The sequence below is a fragment of the Bufo bufo genome, chromosome 7 (assembly GCF_905171765.1).
Source record: "Bufo bufo chromosome 7, aBufBuf1.1, whole genome shotgun sequence".
In the NCBI taxonomy this organism is placed as follows: domain Eukaryota; kingdom Metazoa; phylum Chordata; class Amphibia; order Anura; family Bufonidae; genus Bufo; species Bufo bufo.
The window spans coordinates 63,155,869-63,181,463 of NC_053395.1; the positions used below are offsets into that span (position 1 = coordinate 63,155,869).

Sequence of the window (25,595 nt, forward strand, 5' to 3'; positions counted from 1 at the left end):
TATCTACATTTCAGCAGTCATAGCTTTTTTATGTGCTGTCTGAGGCCTTGTTTTATGCAGGAGAAATGGTATGGTTTTTTGGCATTGTGCAGGACTAAAAGTAAATGATGGTGTAATTTATATAGGGAGATATTTATTAACAGCTATACACCTCAATCGTTGCGTATTTAAAATGGCGTGCAACAAAATTTGCAACTTTTCCCCACTCACGACACTTTTCTGAAGTGGCAAGAGAAGAGGATGTGGTGTGAGCGGGGAAACGGGCAGGCCGGCAGGCCCAGCTCATTTATCATTTTCCACGCCAGTTTTTGACATGGAAAAAGTCTTAAAGGAAACCTGTCACCATGATTTTGCGCATAGAGCTGGGGACATGGGCTGCTAGATGGCCACTAGCTCATCTGCAGTACCCAGGTCCCATAGCTCTCTGCGCTTTTATTGTGTTAAAAAAATGTTTTGAGTGATATGCAAATTACCTGATATGAGTCCTGTAGCCGGAGATGAGTCAAGCGGAAAGGAGCCCAGCACCGCCCCGCGTCCTCCGAATCTCCTCCTTGCCGGCTGACGTCACAGAGCTGGAGCGCCGAAATCTCGCGATGCGCGAGCTAGCGCATGCGTAGTTCGTTCCCTGTGCTGATGCCAGCACAGGGAATGAACATGATGCCGACACTGCGCATCGCGAGATTTCGGCGCTCCAGCTCTGCGCAGAGAGCTATGGGACCTGGGTATTGCAGATGAGCTAGTGGCCATCTAGCAGCCCATGTCCCCAGCTCTATGCGCAAAATCATGGTGACAGGTTCTCTTTAAAGGAAATGTGTCAACAAAAATTGTATCTGCCAGTTTAAACCAGATAGTAACACACATCTTTTTTTTCTGATTACCAATTTTTTTAATTTCTGAACTTGATCATGGGGCGGCCATCTTGCCTGAGCCATTCTTAACAGCACTTCCAAAGCATTAAAAAATGACTTTATGGGCCATAGACACAATGGTAAGGAGGAGACCTCATTGACTTCAATAGGAGAGTTTTCTAGGCATGCTCTGTGACCTGTGCAGAGGTCATTGTACAAGGAAAGAATAGAGAAGCTGTGACATCACCTATTGTGAATGATGGATCCTGTCTTATCCATACACAGAGGTGATATCATTACAGGCAGGATTAGAATAATATATAACTGCTGTAAAGTAATCTCTACAGACCAAGAAGTGGCGCATGTTATTAGACTTAGTGGTCAGTGTGAAAACTGCAGGATTTTATGATTTTTGTTTTAATATAGATGCTGACATGGAAAATTGAAAATAACATCATTAAAAATTATTTAAAAATTCTTATGTAAACAATAGGTGATTTTCTGATGACACATTCCCTGTTACCTATGCTTGCTGGAGGAAGTGCTAAACATATGTAGAGACCTGTGCCTCTACATAACTGTGGTGCTTCGCAGAGGGACTTAGGCTACTTTAATATTTTCCGGTATTGAGATACCGGAAAAAAAATGCTTCCGTTTTGTCCCCATTCATTGTCAATGGGGACAAAACATAACTGAACAGAACGGAATGCTCCAAAATGCATTCCCTTCCGTTCTCATAATGGAGAGCAATGCTGCGGTTTGCTTTCCGTCCTGGGAGGCGGAGCAAAACGGATCCATCATGACCCACAATGCAAGTCAATGGGGACGGATTGATTGATAAACCCTAAGGTCTCAGAGCTTGAAGCGATGACCCAGGGATAGCAAGATGCACTGCATTTAGCTGCTTTATGCTCCCTTCAAAGTGTCATGCACACAAACATATACGTTTTGCAGTCTGAAAATCGCAGATCCGCAAAAACAAATGTGTTGTCCACGTTTTATTTGCAGACCCATTGTATTTATTGAGTCCACGGTCCGTATTTTACAGACATAGGGGTTAGTTTATTAAAACTTGCGTTGCGCCACAATCCGTCACTGAAATACACCTTATATAGGCGTATTTCAGGATTATAAATGACCACCATAGTCTATCTTTTTGCAGAACGGACATATGGATGCAGAAAGCAAACTGATGATCTGTACTTTCCGCATCTGTATGCCCATTTCGCAAAAAGATATTACATTTGCTACACTTGTCTGTAAAATGTGGACCCATTGAAGTCAAGAGTGGCTGAAGTGCATGCACAGTTTCCTGGACATTTTTTACAGCTCTTGCAGTTCAGTGGAATACTTGAGGAACCATTTGACAATCAGATTGAAGACGTGCGCCATGCAGGGCACATGGGTCAGCCCTCCCTGATGCAGCGCAGCGTTCCTATGTCCATTTGGCGAGGAGATTTCTTTATTGGTGATGTGGAGCAGTTCTTCCCCGGTGTGGCTCAGTTCACCAAGGCTGACCAGGTTCAGAACCGCATGACAACGCCTAGCTTTGCATAGGTGATGTGCAGGAGGACCACTGTGAACTGTGCCTAGAAGGTAAGGACAAGGTGGAGGATGAGAAGGGACGTTGGCGCAGAAATCCCAGCATTACAACTGGGAGGTGGCATTGTCATCACCTGGCCAAGATGCTGGTGTGCCTGGTCTGGACATATATTGTCCTTAACCATAGTTACAACTCCATACGTTAGCGCTGGCGTGAACTATACCAGACACCGAGAGGCCCAAGGACTGGCCCAAATTTTGCTCAACATACGTGTGCATGGCTGGTACAGCATTTTTGGAAAAGTAATGTCTGCTTGGAACTCTTTTTGGCAGAGCAGTCCTGTTCATAGAATTGTAAACTGTTTAATTTCTCTATGAGAAATTGTTGACACTGCTGTGGCTTGTGTGGCTTCTTATTATAAAATATTATTACACTAGTGGTAATGTTTGTCCCGTTTTGGAACCCAAACCATCTGATTTCTAAAGAAATGTGACTTGATGTGGTATTATAGCTACACTTACCTGGTCTTAAACACGTACACAGCTTTTTGACTTGAATAATCCCACAAGCTATAAATGTAAATCATAGACGCTTGCATTATTTTTCAATTTATTTATTTATTTTTTTAAATTTTTATAGCTTTTGCAAACAAGCCACTAAAGACTTACATTCATTGGGAGATTGTGCTGCAAGATAGGAACTTTTCTAGTTGCATAATGTTTATATTGCTTTATAGTTCCCACCACAAATGTTCCATGGATAATCTGTGAATCAGCAGTGATATGTGGGAGGTTTGCATCAGCAATTGATTCGTGTTAAGTCTCACACACATTGGGAGCCTCTTAAAATATTTTCTGTCTAGAGAAGTTTGGAAGATATTTTCATTAATATTTTTTTTATCAAGAATACAATTAGTACTACTATACTACTATTATCCATTGCCATGTCGGTAAATAATAATTGTATAAAATATCACATTCTGATGTGAACACATGACAATTTACAGTGGTGCTACAGTGACTCTGCACTCACAGGTCAATTTTACAGGAAGTTCTATTGATTATCTAACATGTGCCCTCTCTTTAAAAAAAAAGAGGTTCTTCAGCAGCTGCAGTGTGCATTATACAGTGCTGTCCCCAACTGCTACAAAACAGCATAAAAGGGATCCAAATGAGCTCCGAACAATCTCTGCCTCTGATGCCACCAGACGTAAGGCAGCTATCCTATAAGTCAGTGTTCGACCCTTTATATAGGCCTTGAGACATGACTCTGATATTAAATAATCCAGCAACTCATCTGCAGGCAGCTGTTTCGGGGTAAGGCCTATTTAAAGGGTGGAACATTGACTTATAGGATAGTTGTGTTACATTTGGTGGCATTAGAGGAGGAGCTTGGTAAGAGCTCATTTGCATTTACTCCCAGAATTCCAGAGGAGCATGTATGGCCTATACGTCTCCTCACACTGATTAGGATGCTCTCTCTCCAAGGAGAGATAGTACCCCCAAAACAGCATAATGCACACTTCTGTAGACCTTAAAGGGGTTGTCCACAATTTACTTTTTAAAATTCTGCCCCTACCCTGCAGGACCTGTAAAGAGAACTACACTTACCTGCTTGACTTGATCAGTTCTGGCCTTGGTTGGTCCTGGCTGTCTTCACTGCACTTCCAGTCCCCACTGTGGAATACAGGCGCACACATGCATGGGCATATTACAAATCCATGTGTTGTGGATCATTAATATGGCACCCATAGAATGCTCAGGGCCTTTAACGTACTGCCACATGCCTCCATTTTTATATGGGGACATTTGCAGATTCCTTCTGTCAGGAGTTCACCTGAAGGGCTGTACTGGGAGGGATGCCATGCAGACCAGACAAGCCCTGGCTGATGGACCTGTCAGTGTGACTAGAAACCGTCATTGCAAGGATTAATTTCTTCACGATTAAGGAGTCATTCCTGAAAACTTTGGGACAAGACCCCACGCCATCTGATCTCTTCAAGGGCATCTCTATCTACTCAGACCTCTCGGCAGCAACATTGGCCAAAAGAAAGGAATTTGCTCCCATCACCAAAATACTGAGGGAACATCAAGTAAAGTATCGGTGGGGTTTTCCAGTGAAGTTGTTGGTCACCTACAACGGGTCCCTACAAGTGCTCAACTCTCCGAAAATGGCATCCCGTAAGCTACTGGATTGGGGCCTTACTGACGAAGAAACACAGCTGTTGGGGGACGCCACCGCCCGTCCAGACAAGATTACCCCAGACTGGGACACTGCCTGATGCGTGAGTTGCAGAGGTTTGCTGGCGAAATAAAAAATGACCAGATCTAAAGTGTTGGTCCGAGGCAGGGGTGGTTTTCTTTTTTGGCCCACCACCTTATCTTTTTCCTGACCACTGGGTCAGAAGCCCTGATAGGGCTATCTTGCCATGTTGGCTTTTTGTTGCAGATCACCTTTTTTGTTTTTAACTTCCATTTTGAGTTGTTCCTTTTCATTTCTTAAATGTGTTCCTATGATGGAGTCATGCACCAAGTGACATACAACATCAGGCTCCACTCTGTCACTACAATGAGGAGGGGTTGTGCTTGTCAAAGGGAATGTATGATTATATGTCATGGGGTTAAAGGTCTATTTGCTTAATGTGAGGGGTTTGAGTTCCCCGTACAGGCGTACGCAGCTGTGGACAGAGATCCTGAAGTCTAAAAGTGATGTGGCCTTTATACAAGAATTACACCTGCTGGAGGCGGATAACCGGGGGTTCCCCAGAATATTCCACTCCCATGCTGTCAAAAGAAAGAAAGCGGGGGTTATGATCTGTATAAAATCCACATTCACGTTTTCTTTGATAAGTGTATCATCCGATTCCTATTGACGATATGTCATCCTAGTTTGCACGATTGATAGTAAACCATATACATTGGTGTCAGTGTACGCTCCCAATGTCGTCAGCTGACCTTCTGCAGGAAACTATTAAAAAAGTGCAAAAAGAAGCTGTTGGGAAGTTGTAATAGGTGGAGATTTGACATCCCAGTTAACTCAGACCTTGACTACATCTCACCACACGGTAGTCGCCGAGTGGATCTACAGGCTATTCTCCATGAATCGCCTTATCATGATATTTGAGATATCAACATGGAGGAGAGCGCGATTATATGTTTATCTCCTCAGTACACATGTCCCAATCACGGATTGATTATATATTAGTCCTCTAAAAACCTGCTTCATAGGGTGTTGCGGCTGACATTGGGAGCGCTACGTGGTCAGATCACGCGCCTGTGAGCATAATGATTGAAGATGAACATCCTATCCCCCTCCTCCACAGTGGAGAATGAAGCCATACTTACTCAAATGTCCTAAGAGGGTTGAAGGATACTCTGCTACATTACAGGAATTCATGAGCCTAAATGATACTTCAGGAATACATACAGACACTATATGGCTCACACATAAAGCTATATGAGAGGTATGCTTTTATTGTGTAAAAAAACGATTGATACATATGCAAATTAACCTGAGATGAGTCCTGTATGTGAGAATGAGTCAGGGACAGGACTCATCTCAGGTTAATTTGCATATGTATCACATCGGGTTTTTTTACACAATAAAAGCACACAGAGCTATGGGGACTGGGTATTGCGGACGTGCTAGTGGCCATCTAGCAACCCATGTCCTCAGCTCTATACACAAAATCCCGGTGACAGATTCCCTTTAAAGCAGGGGTGCACAACCTGCGGCCTGGGGGCCACATGCGCCCTTGATACCATTCTGTGCGGCCTCCAACCATCTGGTAACAGACATGTATGTCTATGTCTTGTGGCTGCTCACATGTATTTTTTAATGTATTCTCCCATTAGATGGAGTCCTAGAACTGTAACTAGACATTAATGGTATATACCGTATGTACAATATGCCATAAGTACAATATTTCAGTTGTTAATACCCTTTTCAATTTTATTTTCATCCCTTGTCTTTGGTTCAGTCTGGCAATGTGGCCCCCAACCAAAAAAAACATTGTGCACACCCTGCTTTAAAGTCTGCTACACGACTGAAAGAAGCAGGGATCTGGCAATGCAGGAGCTGCAAGCTGCAGAGAAGAGCATAAACTACCTCAAAATGCCTCTTCGTTAGCTGAGTTACAGGAATGCAGGCTACATATCGACAAGAGCTAGGAATGAGACGCCTCAAAGCAAATTTTTTACCATAGGTTAAACCGAAAGCAGGCAGTGGGCTAGGATTGACAGACTGAGTTATGCTAACTCGCTAGTCACTCACCCACAGGAAATAGCCAACGCTTTCGCATCTTACTACTCCTCCTTATACAATCTAGGTCAGATCATCATATCCATCCCCCAGCCCTCCTCAGCTAGCATATCCTCTTTTTAGACTCAATATCACTCCCCACTTTGTCTCCCGTTGCCTTAAACACCTTAAACCAACCCATAACTAAAGAGGAAATATTGAGAACCATTAAAGCAAACCCCAGCTAATAAAGCCCCGGGACCAGATGGTTTCCCAGCAGAATATTATAAAACTTTCCATATTACGTTACTCCCATACATGGCTTTATGACGTCTGGTAATATACCCCCTGACATGCTCTCAGCCACAGTGGTCACCTTGCCCAACCCAGGGAAACCCCCTACTGCTCCGGAAAACTTTAGGCAATTTCTTTACTAATGCTGACTTAAATTTTTTTGCCAAGCTGTTAGCTGCCCGAATCAATAACTTTCTGCCCTCCCTAATCGCCACTGACCAGGTAGGTGCCCGGCAGACAATGCAGGGATGGTACTAGACGTATGATAAACTTACTTCAGATTGCACATTGGTCCAGGGCCCCCACAGTCTTTGTCTCCTTAGATGCTGAAAAAGCGTTCAACAGGGTTCACTGGGGGTTCCTGTACCAAGTGCTGAAAAAATTGGAATTCCAGGGCACATATTAAAAGCTATATCTGGTTTATACTCCACCCCCTCTGCAAGGGTTTTTGCCTCAGGTTTTTTATAACAGCGTTTTTTAAATTACCAACAGCAGTAGACAAGGGTGCCCACTATCACCCCTTATGTAAAGATAATATGGTTATGGAGCCGCTGGCGGAAAATCTCAGGTGTATTGGTAGGCGAACGTTCCCATATAATCAGGCTTCATGCCGATGATGTTATTTTGACACTATCAGACCCCCTAAGATCCTTAGAGGCAGCCTCAAAGATTATCACTCAGTATTCCTCACTCTCTTGCTACAAGCTTAATGTCAACAAAACCAATGTGCTACCTATCAATGTTCTGGACACCCTGAAAAGCAGATAAGTACACTTTCAATTTAATCTGGCTGAAAAATCATTGGCTTATCTGGAGTGAGCTGACTCACTCTATGAATGGGTTGGTTACCTCCAATTTCAAAAGTCTAAGGTCAGAACTGCAGAAGGATTACGCTAAGTACTCTAAAGTGCAATTATCCTGGATTGCAAAAATAAACACAGTTTAAATGTTAATTTCTGTCAAAGGTTTTGTATAATTTCGCTGCATTCCCCTTAAGATACCGAAACAACTAATTGAGCAACTGCAAGAGGATATGACACGTTTCATATGGAACAGTTCCCGCCCCAGAGTCACCAAGAAGGCATTACATATCCCCCCCCCCCCCCTTCGTTTGGGAGGCTTGGAGTTCCGGACTTGTATTAATTACTATATAGCTAATCTGCTGGATCAGGCCAATGGAGTGATGGTCTTCGGCCGCAACCCATCAATGGTTGCATATAGAGGAACACTTTGCTAAAAGGAAGTCCCTGAAAGCACTATTAGCGGCACATGGGTTAAAACCGTACAAATATCTCCTACGTCTAAATACCATGCAAGCCACTTTCTTCGCTTGGACTAGATTACATAAGTCCAGAGCACACACATATCTGGATTTTTAGGTCTTTCCTTTCACGGTCCTTGAATACCACATCCCTATACTTTCTCTCACCAAATGGGTTGGATTGTGGCGCTGACACCTTGGGCTGCCTCTTCGACAACTCAGTCCTAGCTGATTTTGAAACATTACACTCCAAATATACATTTCCCTATTCCCTCTTCTATCAGTATTTGTAGATTCGTCACTTGCTATCTAAAAAATCCCCACAGACAGCGTTGGATAGAGATGACCCACTGTACGGGTTATTTAAAGTTGATGCCACGCACCGCCTCAGCATATCTGTATGGTACTCACCCCTACTCTCAACTAACAGCGGGGAAAACAGTCATTTATGTAAAATGGAGGCTGAACTGGGAAGGAATTCCCACTGACCTCATGGACGCGCTGCTTTATATTGGACTATGAAATGCTCTAGGTGTATAATCATACTGAACAGAATATGAAAATACAACTCAGATGGTACTTAACTCCTAACAGGTTATCCCATATCATTCCAAACTATCCCCCTCTATGTTGGAGGGCTGTGGACACATAGGTACCCCAATCCATGTGCGGTGGCAATGCCCATCGGTCAATAGCTTCTGGGCAGCTATATTAAATATTCTGAAAGAGGTGACGAGTCTGTAAACAACATTAGAGCCGGAATAGGCTATCTTAAGCCTGGGTCTAGACAAAGTCCCATACGAAGCTAGGCGGATTGTAGCCCACATTCTCAATGCTTCAAAAAAGGTAATAGCTCGACACTGGAAGATGGCACAAACTCCCTCAACAAAGGAAGTAGTGCAGCCGGTAAATTATTATATGCACTGTCAACTGATTTTTGCCTAAACTATGCATTCCAGGATAGTAGCACACAATATGTGGCTTATGTGGTTATCAAGCACTTATGCCACGCCATTGCCAATAAGTGTCACGTACGCATAAGATATTAGGTGCTAAAGCTTAGGGCCAGTGAGAATGAAAATGTAGATGACAACTCATTATGGTATCTGAGTATACAGTACAGACCAAAAGTTTGGACACACCTTCTCATTCAAAGAGTTTTCTTTATTTTCATGACTATGAAGGCATCAAAACTATAAATTAACACATGTGGAATTATATACATAACAAACAAGTGTGAAACAACTGAAAATACGTCATATTCTAGGTTCTTCAAAGTAGCCACCGTTTGCTTTGATTACTGCTTTGCACACTTTTGGCATTCTCTTGATGAGCTTCAAGAGGTAGTCCCCTGAAATGGTCTTCCAACAGTCTTGCAGGAGTTCCCAGAGATGCTTAGTACTTGTTGGCCCTTTTGCCTTCACTCTGAGGTCAGCTTACCCCAAACCATCTCAATTGGGTTCAGGTCCGTGACTGTGGAGGCCAGGTCATCTGGCGCAGCACCCCATCACTCTCCTTCATGGTCAAAAAGCCCTTACTTTCAACGTTTTCCCCAATTTTTTGGCTGACTGACTGACCTTCATTTCTTAAAGTAATGATGGCCACTCGTTTTTCTTTACTTAGCTGCTTTTTTCTTGCCATATTACAAGTTCTAACAGTCTATTTAGTAGGACTATCAGCTGTGTATCCATCTGACTTCTCCTCAATGCAACTGATGGTCCCAACCCCATTTATAAGGCAAGAAATCCCACTTATTAAACCTGACAGGGCACACCTGTGAAGTGAAAACCATTTCAGGGGACTACCTCTTGAAGCTCATCAAGAAAATGCCAAGAGTGTGCAAAGCAGTAATCAAAGCAAAAGGTGGCTACTTTGAAGAACCTAGCATATGGACATATTTTCAGTTGTTTCACACTTGTTTGTTATGTATATAATTCCACATGTGTTAATTCATAGTTTTGATGCTTCAGTGTGAATCTACAATTTTCATAGTCATGAAAATAAAGAAAACTCTTTGAATGAGAAGGTGTGTCCAAACTTTTGGTCTGTACTGTATGTATGTATGTATGTATGCGCATGACTTTTTGACTAAATGTGTAATAAGGAACACTCCTTTATTATGTTGTCTTTATAAGTTGTATTATTTTATCTTATTTACCTGTACAACTGTCCGTACATGCACACTTAGAAAATCCTCAATAAAAACTTATTGAAATTATGAAAGGTATGCTACTAGTGTGCCCACACCAGTATTCTGTTATTAAGCTCCACAGACATACGGTACCTTGGCTCCCTAGCAGCCAAGTCTATACTGCCTCGCGGCAGGCTCTAGTGAATACGTAGGGTTAGCCTTAATTTCATACTAGAGGTTTCAGAAGGCTGATTTTGGGTTCACTGGCAGTGGTCTGGACGGTGACTGTGTGCTCCCTTACACCTTCTTCCAGGTTCTTTGAGAATCACTCAAATTATAAATCAAATTGTGTCATGCCTCTACCCACACCATATTATGGACATTTTCATTGCTTATAGTGCATAATAGGGTACAAAATGTGTTTTAGCTGCCTGACTCACCCACTGTAGTGAATGAGTCCGTGAGAAAAGCATACCAAACACAGGTGGCCCTTTAAAAAAACTAAAAGGTTAAAACTCATAGGGCTCATTCAGGCAAGCAAGCTCCAACTCATCCATAGGACTTTTCCGTTTGATGAAATAAAAAGAAATCTACTTACAAAAGGCACAGCTGCTGGAATTCAATTTGTCAGAATCCAACTCATCCATGCACCGCCTGGAAAAAAGGACCTTATGTTAAATAGACCGCACACGGATGGTGTCAACGTGGTCCTTTTTTGGGGTGGGAGGGGGGGGGGGATTGAACCTAAATGAGACATGCTGTGATTTTCCTGCGTTGACTGAATATGCGTGTGGAAAATCACACATGTGTTTTGGTCCATTGACTGTAATGGATCAGCGTTCAGTCCGTATGCAGTCTGTTCTATACTGGGACAGCACCTAGATGTGGACATTACTCATCTGAATGAGCCCTTACTGTGGTTTTTCAACCATCATGTTTTAATGACTGTTGATAGGACTACAACCAGTCTGTTCCCTTAAGTAAATTGGGTAGAGCAGGCAATGTAAGTGCGGTCGCTCCACAATTTTACATGAATGGAAGTGTGTCTTTTGGTGCAGGTCCAAGTAGGCAAACACCTACAGACTGCCAAGGTTGTACTTGATCTATTCTGTTGTTGTTTTTCTCATGGACCGCTGTAGATAATATTAGGAATAGGTCATCGTAGGCATTTTCATAGGATTATTGCTATTACATTGTATATCATTGATTTAAGAACATTACCTAAAATTATTTTGTAGGTCACCTACACCACAAATGAAGCAGAAGGAAGGGTACATGTCAAGATGGAAGAAAAAGAATTGAATTTCTCATCAAAGCTACATTTTACAGAAAACGCTTGTTTAAACGTTGTACAACTGAAGCATTCTTTACTACAGGTTGGTAATGGCAGTCTGGAATATTTGATAATCCAGCACTTATCTAGGTCATTCCTGATGGATTAGGGGGAACCTTACTGTGTACATCCTTTAAATACAAGCTCTTGACATGTTTTATCGATCAGTAAAGGAGTATTCTCTGCTTCCAAAATATACTAATTAAGTGTCACGGGGTTCCGAAGGTGCACTCGGTCCCCCATTGCCCGCAGAACTGTTGCTTAGCTTTTGGAATGAGGTTCTGTGTTTGACCTCATTCCCAGGGCGGCTTTACTAGCTGGGTGGCTCCCTGCTCCTAGTCTGCCTTGAGTGCCGAGCTGATCACTCGGTGCTCGGACTGGTTGGTCTGTCGGTCATGTGACGCTGGCCACGTCACATGACCCTCACTCCCCACTATAAATACAGGCAGCCTGCTGGCTACAGGTTGCCTGTTAATTTCTAGGTTCCTGGCTATTTGTTGGACTGCTGAATACTTACCTGATCCTGTTCCCTGACCATCCTTTTGCCTGCTCCTCCTGTACTGCGCTTCCGTCCTGGTATTGTGACCTCGGCTCCCACCTGACTACTCTCTTAGGACTCCTCTTGTACTTCTCTGCTCTCCTGGTATTTATGACCCCGGCTTCTCCTGACAATTCTCTGCTCCCCTGTGTGTGTGTGTACGCGACCGTTACATTAAGATCACACTATAAGGATAGGGAAGGGATTACAATGATAATTTCAAACTAAAATTTAAATCTGCAAGTTGTCTGTAATCTAACTAGCAGTTAGCTTTAAGGTCATTGTCTAACACAAATGTTCCTACTATTCCAGTTGAAGAATCTTCCAGCATTAATAGAAATGAGAACACAATATGAAAAGAGACATAAAACAGTTGCTCTCGAACATAAAACCATGTGGGGCAGAAAAGAGTTGGATTTGGCAGCATCGTACAATGGACTGTTTCCAAAGTTATCTGGAGGACATGAAATAACAGGTGAAATCCCCTTACAAACCAATGCAGAAAAACTGTGGGGACAAATATAGTATTTATCCTACAGTACATCTAAAATCTGGGGCTAAGAAATGCATTGACTCCTACCAACAATTTTTTGTTGCAGGTGAATTTTCCCAGTCTCTTTTCCTGGCTGCTCTTCGACAGGCCAATGTTAGTATCGGTATAGAGCACTCAGATAACAGCCATCAAGATCATATTGTCCTTGGCTGGAACACTAAAAACCAGGTATATCATCTATCTATCCATCTCCATCTCTCTATTTATCTTTATATATAAAGACTGAAGTGATTTTGGGTCCACATATAAATTACATAGAAGCCATTTGTTGTTATTCTGCATTATTAAAGAGGACCTGTCCCCTCTCCTGACACGTCTGTTTTAATAGCTTCATGCATTCCCCATGTAATAACAATTCTGGAACATCAATTCTTATGGTGCTATGTTGTGCCATTCCTTTATTATTTCTAATAGAAGTTATGAATAATTGCTAGCAGTCTGCAGTAAGGGTACAGAGGGGTGGTAACCAGTTGGGGGTGTGTCCCTGTGCAGTCTGAAAATGGCAGCACTGATTGGCTAGTGTGAGTCTGTGCAGGTACACACCCCCAACTGGTTACCACCCCTCTGTACCCTTACTAAAGGCTAATAGCAATTAAAGGGGTTGTCCCACGAAAAATATTCTACAGTTTTAAAACCAGCACCTGGATCTGAATACTTTTGTAATTGCATGTAATTAGAAATTTTGCATAGCCACTGAGTTATTCAATATAATATATCTGTATAGCGCCACCTGCTGTTTGTTCTTTTTATTATTTCTTTGACCTGTTCACTGAGAAGGCCGCACATGCTCAGTTTCATCCTTCAACTGCCTCCTGAGCTGTGATAGGGAGAGCTGAGACACGCCCCCTGAGCTGCAGCAGGAAAGACACTCCCCTTGAGCTTTCAGCTTTATATAAATCTAGCAGAGCAATGAATGTGGAGATTTCTGGATCCATGTGAGGTACAGGGCTGGTTCTAGCTTTGTTAAAAAGGAGCTGTCATGTACAATATGATGTCTGATTTTTATTTTATACATTATTTATGGGATAACCCCTTTAATTCACAACTGTTCAGTGAAATAATAAAGAAATGGCACAACATACAGTCATAAAAATAGATTTGCCAGAATTGTTATTACATGGGAAATGCATGAACCTACTAAAACTGGCATGTCAGGAGTGGTAACAGGTCCTCTTTAAAGGGGTTGTCTCACTTTAACAAATGGCATTTATCATGTAGAGAAAGTTAATACAAGGCACTTACTAATGTAATGTGATTGTCCATATTGCCTCCTTTGCTGGATGGATTCATTTTTCCATCCTATTATACACTGCTCATTTCAGGGGTTATGACCACCCTACAATCCAGCAGCGGTGGTCATGCTTGCACACCATTGGAAAAATAGTGGCCTCTCTGGTGGCCGGGACTGTGGGAGCATGCATAGGCACACATGCACAGCATCTCCCGACCGGCCACCTCATATTTGCGCTGCAGCAGTATATATATATATATATATATATATATATATATGAGCGGTGTATAATGTAATGGAAAAATGATTTAAGCTAGTGAAGGAGGCAATATGGACAATCACAATACATTAGTAAGTGCCTTGTATTTACTTTCTCTACATGATCAATGCCATTTGCTAAAATGAGACAGCCCCTTTAAGGGAAATGTGTCACCAAAATTTTTATGTTGTGATTGTAGATTTTGTTAATTTTATTTCCTGAACATTATTATGGGGGCAGCCATCTTGTCTGAGCTGCTCTTAACATCATTTACAAAGCATTTAAAAGAAATTGCTTTATGGCAGCCTCATGGGCCATAGACACAATGGTCTGGAGGAGACTCACTGACTTCTATGGGACAGTTTTCTAGGCCGCTCTGTCACCTGTGCAGAGGTCACTGTACAAGGAAAGAAGAGAGAGGCTGTGACAATCGCCTATTGTGAATGATGGATTCTGTCTTATCTATACACAGAGGTGATATCATTACAGGCAGGATTAGAATCAGTTAACTGCAGTAAAGTGATCTGTACAAAGCAAGAAGTGGCGCCAATTATTAGATATAGTGTCCAGTGCAAAAACTGCAGGATTTTTGTTTTTAGTTTAAATATAAAAAGTGACATGGAAAATGAGAAATGACATCATCAAAAATTCTGTTAAACATAAAGAAGCGATTTAAACAGCAAGTCATTATTCAGAGGACATATTACCTTTAAGTGTCAATACTTTTCCTTTGAGCTCTCTAAAGTTCACACAATTATCTTTGATCTGCATGTTACCACTCAAGACAACTGATAATTGACATAAATTTAACCTACATGGAAAGTTAAGCAAGTTTATAGATATTCCTTGACCAGTCTTACAGCTGCCATCAGTGCTGAGATATGCTGTGCAAAATGTTACATATTTGATCTTATCAATGAAATAATTTATTTAGCAGTCAGACCCCTGAAGACTATAGAAAATTGTAGGGTCTTGATCAGACATTTTCTGTAGTTTAGCAAGGGAGCAGGAGTGGATTGTCCCTTCCTCCAGCAGTGCACCACGGTCGTTCAAGACTAGGGACAGACCTAATATCTTCCCAGGTCTATCCACATCAGTGGCAATAAATTGACTGCAGATCACAAAGGCACCAGGCTTCTTATAGTCTGATGTTGGGTTTATTATCCATCATTTTAAAGGGTATCTGTCAGCTCATCTTACTATATGTAACCCAAGCCAATCATAGCGTCGCAGTGGATTGGGCAGACTAGATGGCACAAGGGGAGGTACAAGGAACGAGTAAAGAGGCGGGTCTGGGCTCTTAAAGCAGGTGGAATTGAGGGGGGGGGGGGAGAAATTGGGGGGGGGGGGAGAAAACCATACAAGAACATATTGTGTCTCAATGACACCATGAGGGGCAAATGCCAATACTTCCCTTGCCCCTGTCATTCTAACTTAGCTGAGCTCCTCTAATGAGGACATTTCAGACTTCTGTACAGTACCTGGTCTAAATATGAACTTTGTCAGGGAACAAGAAATTCTGGAAGCTTTGAAACCTGAAGAATTAGGAATATATCGCTGGATATCAGACATGTCATAAAAAATTCTAGTGGTTGGATTTCAATGTACCTCACCAATAATGAAAATCATCATGTACCCGTTCCCGGAGAGGAGGTTGTGATAACTACCGTATGATTGAGGTCATCCCTAAACTAAATTAGGACTTATGTACAGTCCATTGTCTTTGTATGGCTCCGTATAACTTCGAAGTTGCACTGAGCTGTAATATTAAACTCAATGGGGCCATTTATCAAATTGGTGTAAAGTAGAACTGGTTTAGTTGCCCACAGCAACCAATCAGACTCCACCTTTTATCTTCCAAAGGAGCTGTGAAAAATAAAAGGTGGAATCTGAGTGGTTGCTATGGACAACTAAGCCAGTTCTACTTTACACCAGTTTCATAAATCTCTGAATCCGAATCTGAGAAACTCACGGCCGAACGAGAGACTAACCATATGCTGTGAGCCTCTGAGTGAAAGCTTATGAAGTGGCATGGAGCCAATATGTGAGATTCTCAGCTTTCTTCAACAGTCCAAATATCCAACTAAATGGCTTTGCCAAGTGGTGGAAAGCCCTGTAAGCAAAGCTGTGATGGAAAGTTTAGAATTGAACAATAGTTTAGAATTGATTAATTAATATTGCATTCTTGGATGATCATTTATATTCATTGAACTTTCAATGTGGCCATCTTCTTTTTCACTTCAATAAAAAATAGATTTTTTTGGGGGGGCCATGGAATGACGTGCGGATGCAGACAGCACACAGTGTGCTGTCCGCATCTTTTGCGACCCTATTAAAATTAATGGGTCTACAAAAAATGTGGATCAAAAGTGAACCAAACATTATGTCCTGTGCATGAGCCCTAAATGTCAGTTCCCTTTTAACCCTTAGTATACCAGAGGTTTTTTTGTTTTTGTGTTTTCATTTTTCTTGCCTGTCTTCCGGGAGCCTTTTATTTTTTTTTCCCATTCACATATCCATATGAGGACAAGTTGTACTTACTAATGCCACCATTTAATATGACATACAATGTAGAGGGAAGCGAGAAAAAATTCCAAATGTGGTGGAATTGGGAAAAAAAAATAATTCCTCAAAATTCCTCCACATTTTTACAGGTTTTGTCCCTATGGCGTTACCTATGCAACAAAACTGACCTGTGCACTATATTCTCTGTGTCAGTCCGATTACAACACTACCACATTATGTGTCGGTTTTATATGTTTAAATACTGAAAAAAATCTATTAAAACTTTGAAAAAATATTTTTTTTACATTGCTATATTCTTAATTCCATAACTTTTTTTTTATAGTTATGTGTACTGAGCTGTGTGGGGGCCCATTTTTTGCAGGATGATCTTTAGTTTTTATTGATACCATTCTGGAGTGTGTGTGTCTTTTTTATTACATTTTATTCAATTTTTTGGGGTAAGAGAAGCGATGGAAAAATGGCAAAATGGCAATTTTGATACTTTTATTCTATTACGCCATTTGCCGCATTGGAATATATTTTTATATTTCAGTAGTACAGGCATTTTTAGACACAGTGATGCCCTGGATGTTTATATAATTTTTTTTATTATTTATGTATTTATTTTTGTATTCTAAGGAAAGGGGGGGGGCGATAAAACTTTTTATAATTTTCAATTTTATTTTTTTACTTTTTTTTTAACTTTACAAATTTTTTTTTTCCTAGCCCCTTTAGGAGGCTCCAATGTCCACTAGTTTGCTTTTTTAATATTACTATACTCCCATAGAAGTATAGTAAAATCTCTAATTGCTGCTCTCCTATGTTGGCCTGACACCTGCAGCTCTAATACGCTGGATCTCTTCAGAGAGACTCAGTGTATTAGAATGAATGACTGACATCCCCGATCACTGCACGGAAGTGCCGGTCTTAACCCGGAAGCGCATTCATCTGGGTTTTTCGGTATTTAGATGCCGTGATCACAAGGATTTCTACAAGCTCTATTTAGGCGAATGACACAGATTTTCAACAAAATTTTTTTGCAACAAAATCTGCCATGTGTGAAGGCGTTCTTATGCTTGTATCTATTTTATTTATAATTTTTTTTTTTTTTTTTAGTATCTTCTACCCCCCTATTATTATTTTTTATTTCTCTTTGTCACAACCATTATAAGTCCACTAAAATTACAGATTTTAATTACCTCACGGCTTTTATAATTTATATTGTGTGTTCTTTATAATCATAATCTCACTATACTAATGCAAGTATAATGTATATCCAAAATAACAAGTTCCCAAACAATACTAAACGAGCATACAGATAAAACCAGCCCTTGCATCCAGTGAAAATATACAACAAAACATGTGGGTCAAAAAATGTAACCAATAGTGACCTCAACCTAACTTTAAAACATATAAACATTTTGTAACTTTAATGTTACTATGTCTAAACAAACCTACAGGATGTACCTTCATTCTGCCAGTAGCGATATAATAACGTTAGTACATCGACACTACATGCAGTGACCGATAGTATACATTCCCACTGCCGGTCATCATCAAACACCATCCCCTCTGGATCCCTCTGATACCATCTCCTCAGGATCCCACTAGAAGATCCGGGCTGGCGCTCTGCTACGGGGAACTGCGCGATCCGCCGGCAACCCCTGCCCCAAAAAGTCAGTATTCTGAACCAACCGACAGGATGCACTTCTCCTTCCAAAAAAGAGGAGCATAAAATCTTATCGCGTCCATACCCTATGCTGCGATCTGTAGTACACATCCCCCGGTCAGTGCCAGATTTGAGTACTGCTGATAATGCGATTCCCTTTGGATCCCACCTGCAGATTTTAGTTTGCACCCTGCGGTAGGTGACAGCGCTACCTACGTCTGACCTCTCTGCTTTACCCTGCTGTCAGTAGCTCAATAAAAATACAGCAGGAGATCGTGAGTATAAGGATAGGACTGCCCGAACAAGTCCCCTTCCCGACATATAAAGATGGTCAATACTTAAAAATATAAACACATCTCCGCTCTAATCTGCAAATACACAAACCATATAGATAGTAATCAGCGAACATAAAACAATTAACCTTTTACCTCTGATGCCATGGGCGTTTTCTTCCTGACATCACTAGCAACGTCACACATACAAGCTCTCCACCCACAAACCACTGGCCTGCGCGCCAAAATTCTGTTTAAAAGACAATCCTTTGACATTATTCTGTATATGCCATTATTGTCCTGATGAAGAGGGCTGTGCGCCCTTGAAACGCGTTGACTAAAGAATAAAAATCGACTTTCTTTTATACAAAATTACGCGGAACTATTCCTCCTGTTTTCAGCGCCGCTAAAAAAGGTTCCGAAAAATTACTATTTTCTATCTCCAAAACTTTATCTCTCTTGCCGGATCTGGGGCAGAGAAAAGAAACCTTGGCAGCAGTACAGGACCCCGCACGCTGGACGGGAGAATACCAGCAAAAGCGTCATACAGTTGTTGTGGCTTCACACAACAATAAATGGTAAGCGCTTCTTGTATATAGTGCCGTAAAACTGTCATACAGCCACACACACGAGGCGCGGCCTCCTGTCTCCTTTTTCTTCTCTTTTTTATGCTTGTATCTAGAGATGAGCAAAGTTTTGCAAAACTCAATTTGGCCGATTCGCCGAAGTTCACCAAGAAATTTAATTTGTTATGAATTAATTTGTCACAAATCGCTATGTCATGTATACCCAGGCCACTCTGCCTAATAATATTCTTCCTATTTGGTGGCCCAATCATAGTGTGAAGGCTTGGAAGTTAACCCATTCCCGACTGCCAATAGTAAATTTACCTTGGCAGCCCGGCATTTATTAATGGCCCCTGCTGGTGCATGCAGCGGGCTCCATGGCCACCGGGTGTCTACTGTTTTAAAGAGCAGATATCCCGCACTAATGTCCGCAACTGGCGATAATGGCAGTCGATGACTTCTAACCCTTCAGATGCTGTAGTCATCTGGGTGTGCTCCGGCTCCCCCGGCGGGAATCGGGGGAGCCGGAGCTTGTATGCAGCAGCCCCTATCCTCCTGTGTGATGGCATCAGAGATGGTACACAGCATTGAGGCAGGAAAACCTTCCTCAAAGCAATAACATTGAGGGATCCACAGCAGGGATGACCATAATCCCATGGGATCCAACCATAAGGTCCATGATCCCTCCCTACTATGAACCTAGTGGTATTTTACTCTTTAAATTAGGGTTCAGACCAGATGGACGAGCATGGTGGATGGATCAAACATGGCCGCTGGATTATTGCAGCAACAATGTCCCTTGTCACCTGCGGACACCTCAGCCAGCTCCTTCACTCCCTGTGGGACCCATAAGCATCTGACACGGGCCGATCCTCATTAACGATGGGCACGCAAGTACAGAATATCTAACTAGGGTGCATTCTGCACCAGGCTATTTATGGCCATAACACAATGGCATGGTCGGGATTAAGGGTTAACTGTCTTTATCCATATAAACCGGTATGATTTATATTGAACTAACAGGTCCAACATTATCTTGTTTGAATTCATCCGAAGCTAGATCAATTATTTGAGTGCATTCATAGGTGAAGTATCATTATTGGTGGAGGAGAGTTTTGGCATATTATATATGTTGGGCATACTTTTGGTCATCATAGTTTAGAGCACAAACTGAATTCTGATTAAGTTATCAGCTATCTAGCTGTCCGTTATCTAAATAACGGGTATTGTGCTCCTGGTATCTGGTATTTTTTGTTTAAGTGACTATCCTTTAGGTGACAGGTAACTCTGGTGTTTGAGTGTCCCCTGAGGAGCCTGAAATTAACTAGGTGAAACGCGTAGGGACGGTTTAGGACATTTTTTAGTATTTACTTTTTCAATTTTTGTTCCATTTTTCTTCATATCACTATTCTTTCTTTGTTGTACATTGTTGGGTGGTTCTTGTCACCCCATATGGGGCACTAAATCGGTTTGTTATTTTTGGCAACTTATAGTAGTCCAGGTCTATATTTAGGGCCAGTATTCCATACTGCTGGAATACATCCCCGTGTCAGGGCTATCCTAGGGTTATTAGGAGGCACGAGACACGGGATCGCCCCTATCGGGGTGGCTATTCCGTTTGTAGGCAGGGTGGCAGAGATAGGGACATTAATAGGGACACTGCCCTACACCCTATACTATTGGTATGTCCACTATACCTACCTACAACCATATGTGGCCGGAATAGGATTTTGCTTTATTTTTATTTTATTTTTTTCTCCTTATTGTATATTATGAGTGATATAGTTTTATTATTATTAAATTAAAGGTTATGTTTTAAAATAGTAGAAATTTAGGGGGTAATTTATTAGACAGAAATACGCTTATATTAGCGACTGCGACTTTTCCCCCGCTCACACCAGTTTACCATTTACCATTTTCTATGCCTGTTTTAGTGGTCTAAATGTAAGCCAGCAAGGAAGCTGTCTTACATTTAGAACTGGCGGCCTGCACCTCTACATAACTTATTCTTTTTCCTGTTATAGCCCTATTAAATGCTTGAAGTGAATCTCCACCATTTATCATCTTATCACTTTGAGGAATAATGTAAAAATAAGTGAAGAAATTGACACCTGGGGTGATACCATTTCTCTGGTGAGAGAGGGCCTGTATATGGACAGTTTGACAATAGAGAAACATTACAGTGGCAAACTGTACAAACACCCCCTCCAACTGGTAACACCCAGTTGGCAACTTATTCATAAGCTTTTAGTAGGAATAACAGAGGCACTATACCATATAATAGATCCGCAGCATTTAACCACTGTCTTCAGCCAGAGCACCATTTTTAAACAAAGAAAAAAAAATTCTGTTTAAGGATTTCTAGTATTTTATTCAGTTGCACACCACTCATATCAAAGTTTTTAGATTATTTATTTGTACCACCTCATCATCTTTTGACCCACTACCTCAGCAGAAAATTAGATACTATTATCAGATTATGCCCTGTTCCTCCTGGACCTTAGACTAATTGCCTATCTCAAACCTTCAAATACCTAGAAACTAAATGAGACCTTGCTTATGTGCATTGCTAACAAACAGCACATATCAAATAAGTGTAAGAGTATTTTAAATTAAAAGATGCCTCAGACATAGGCCTCCTGCACACGAACCTATGTGTCCCATTCCGTGCATTGGGGACCGCAATTTGCGGTCCCCAATGCACGGAGAACGTTCGTGCGGCCTCCGGGACGGATCCAGACCCATTCAACTTGAATGGGTCCGTGATCCGCCCATTCTGCAAAAAGATAGAGCAAGCTCTATCTTTTTGCGGAATGGAAGTACGGAACGAAACCCCACAGAAGCACTACGTAGTGCTTCTGTAGTGTTCTGTTCCGTGCTTCCGTTCCGCACCTCCGGATTTCCACACGGAACAGTGCCCGTGTTTTACAAATCCGCATATGCGGTTCGCAATACAGCAACGGGACACCAACGTTCGTGTGCAGGAGGCCATACACTCCTCAACACCAAGAAGAACAAGCCATAAGGTTATGCAAGAAGGAGCAGATAGCAAAGAGCTGCAAGTGATCAAATTTTCAAGCACCTAGCCCCAATCTGTGGCATGTTGGTGAGGCATAAAAGTCAGATTGAAAGCAAAGGTTTTTTTTTGTCACATGTAACCTCAAAAATTGGATCAAGTCTTGTGGGATGATTGTGCGATGCCTCCTGTTTGTCGATGTGCCAGTTATTGTCACATGTCGCAAAATGAGAGGGACAGAATCCTTGAACTGAGAGAGGTTGGTTTATCACTCTGCCAATTCACTACATGCCTAGGCCAAGATGTCAGCACTGTTCAGCATTTCATGTCTCAGTGGTTGGGAGAATAACAAAAAACTAGAATGACAGCAAAAGGGGAACCTCTGCGTGGATGGATTGTCTGATAAGAATGGCGTTTAGTGATCCATTCTGTACTGCAGGTGAAATTGGACATCACATCCCAAGCCTAAGGTGGCAAACAGTATCTACACAAACCATCAGAAGGCATTTGCATGACATTGGGCTATAAGCCAGATGTTCAGCCACAGGTGTTCCATTGACCTCATGCAACGACTTTCAAAGCCTATCATGGTGCACAGCAAGACAATAATTGGGGTGGAATGAAGGTCTATCCTCTTCAGTGATGAGTCCCACTTTTGTGTTGTATGCAATGATAGCCAGAGATTGGTCTGGAGACCACATGGGTAATGCCATTTCACAAGGGAATGTCACTGGTTCACTGGTCTGGAATTTTGGTGTGGGGTGTCCTAATGTACGGTAGCCGGGCCCCTCTAGTCTTCATTTCAGGTATACTAACAACTCAGTATTACATTTATTTGGTCATGGAAGCAGTGGTACTACCATTTCTCCAGTGTCCCAATTTTCAACAAGACAATGCCAGGCCACATGTTGCTTATGCTACCATGATGTTTACACTACCATGGCCTGCAGCATCTCTGGACTTCTCCCATCGAGCACATCTGGGACGTCATTGGTCATCAAATGCAAAGGGAGCTGCCAGGAATGGATCTTGATGATTGGGGTGCCCAAGTGCATTCAGTCTGGCAGAACATTCCTCAAGCCATTAATACCCTCACTGATAGCATGCCAAGGTATGTGTATATTTCTGCGCATGTCACTCATACTCTTTATTTAATCCTGAATACATTGAACTGTATGACTTAAAGTCCATACTCCATACTAAATGTCCAAACATTGTCTTACTCTTCCCAGACTAACAGAAAATCAAGCTAACTTGTTGTCGACAGCATTTACATAGGTGGAAGTTTACACTGCATTAAAGCAAACCCCCTTAAAGTGTAAATGTAAAAAAAAATGTATTTGCTAGTTTATTAGAATTAGGCATGTATACCTTAGTCTGCCAATAATTGTCAAAGTAATGAATGGTTTGTGTGCTAGCACACGGTGTGGGTACCTCTTTGGCGCACAGAGACGACCTTGATTCAGAGACTTTTGGTATAAATGCTATTTATTGTTCAGTGGACAACGCGTTTCGGAGTTTATAACTCCTTTCTCAAGTCTTGGGGATGCCAACAGCAATAGTGGCCAGATGGCTGGAGACTCCCTGTGGTGCGTGCTGCTGTGTATGGCGCCATACACAGCAGCACGCAACACAGGGAGTCTCCAGTTATAAACTCTCAAACGCGTTGTCCACTGAAAAATAAATAGCATTTATACCAAAAGTCTCTGAATCGAGGTCGTCTCTGTGCGCCAAAGAGGTACCCACACCATGTGCTAGCACACAAACCATTCATTACTTCCTCAACAGTCCTCAGGAGTTTTGGCAACTCCATTCAAAAGGATTGAACGGGTACTGGCAGCACCGACCCCCTCCCCTTGTGTGTCTGTCCTTACGGACGTTGTGCCCACACACGCACAACACCAAAAGGTGAGCATACTCCTTACACTATGCTAAGCTTATTATCATTGCTTACTACCCTATGAGCGCCTCTCCCTATTCTCTCTCTTGCCATAAATTATTGTCATCTGTAATTACCTTATAATAACAGCTTTAATTAATGTCCCCCGACCCTTTCCATTGGTTCCTTAAAAGACCGTTGCTGGGGCTTGTCTGTCTTTCCTTTAGTATAAACAGAAGACAGAGGGGTATTGCATGCCTGTGTTAGGCTTTAGAGTGAGGAGAAGTGTCTCTCAGTAATACAATCTGATTGGCTAGCAAGAAGCTGCTAGCTAAAGCAAGTGTGTACGGGAAATGAGGGAAGGCAGTTTTGGCCTCGGAAAATTGGCAGAGGAGCCATCTTGAGAACATCCTCATATTGTAGAGGTTAAAACAGCTGTAACTAAGGGAAAAACTAAAGGAAAACAGTGGCATGTGAAGAAACTAAAGATTTAGGCATAATGCTGCAGCAGCAGTAACATTACTAACATATGCTAAAATGTATCTTTTTCGATGAAGGCCCAGACAGCCTCTAAGCTTTGTGTTATATTACTTTTAAAGATTTGCTTTTACCCTGATTCCTCAACGTATGCAATCAAGCTTTTAATTGACAGCCCCTCCTACCCAGAATGTAAGAACCTAGAATCACAATAATTCCCAAGGAATAAAAAGATAAATCATACTCTACCTATCGACCTATATCCATATTGAATAACCATCTGAAATTGTTTGCCAAAATGATGGCCAACTGCCTCAAATTCTTTTATCCTTCTCTGATAAATCCAGAGCAGGTGGGGTTGGTCCTGGGTGAGAGGGCAAGGAAAATACTGTACTTGCTTAATACATCTGATCCAGTTTGCTGCCGATGGCCCTCCTCAGCACTGTTGCTGAGAAGCCTTTTTAATAGGGTTGATTGGCAATTTATGACTTTGGCATAAGAAAAGATATTGCACCCCTGCCTGTTTTATCAATGCCATTATGTCCATTTATTATTTACCGACCGCAAGGGCCCTAGTTAATTGCACCCTCTCTCCATATTTCACCATCACTAACTCAACCTGCCAGGGCTGTCCCCTTTCCCCATTACCTTTTGTCTTCACAGAGGAAACCAATTTACAGGCCCTACAGGAGAGGACACCAGCATAACGTAAACAGGACGGATCCGTTATGCAGGCCATAGACTTCTATTATGACGGAAAGAATAACGGAAAGCCTCTAAAGGCATTCTGTTATGGAATTGCGTTATGGTCCGTGGTGACGGAATCCTTAACGCAATTCAGTAGGTACCACAACACGAACCAAAAACAAACTTCAAAATATGAAATTCGCTCATCCCTAATTAGAGGGAATATAAGTGAGACTACGATCCCACCAACTCTTAGCTTTATCTGATGACCTGCTATTTATAATGACTAATCCT

At 41.9% G+C, this 25,595-nt stretch overlaps 1 protein-coding gene across 1 annotated transcript in view; it reads left to right on the forward strand.

Annotated features, from left to right (window-relative positions):
• LOC121008756 overlaps nucleotides 1–25,595 on the forward strand; it is a 124,269-nt gene that overhangs the window by 38,218 nt on the left and 60,456 nt on the right. The window contains exons 10-12 of the mRNA XM_040441452.1: nucleotides 11,555–11,692; nucleotides 12,500–12,662; nucleotides 12,787–12,908. Of these exons, the coding sequence (XP_040297386.1) occupies nucleotides 11,555–11,692; nucleotides 12,500–12,662; nucleotides 12,787–12,908 (423 nt within the window). The remainder of the gene's footprint in view (nucleotides 1–11,554; nucleotides 11,693–12,499; nucleotides 12,663–12,786; nucleotides 12,909–25,595) is intronic.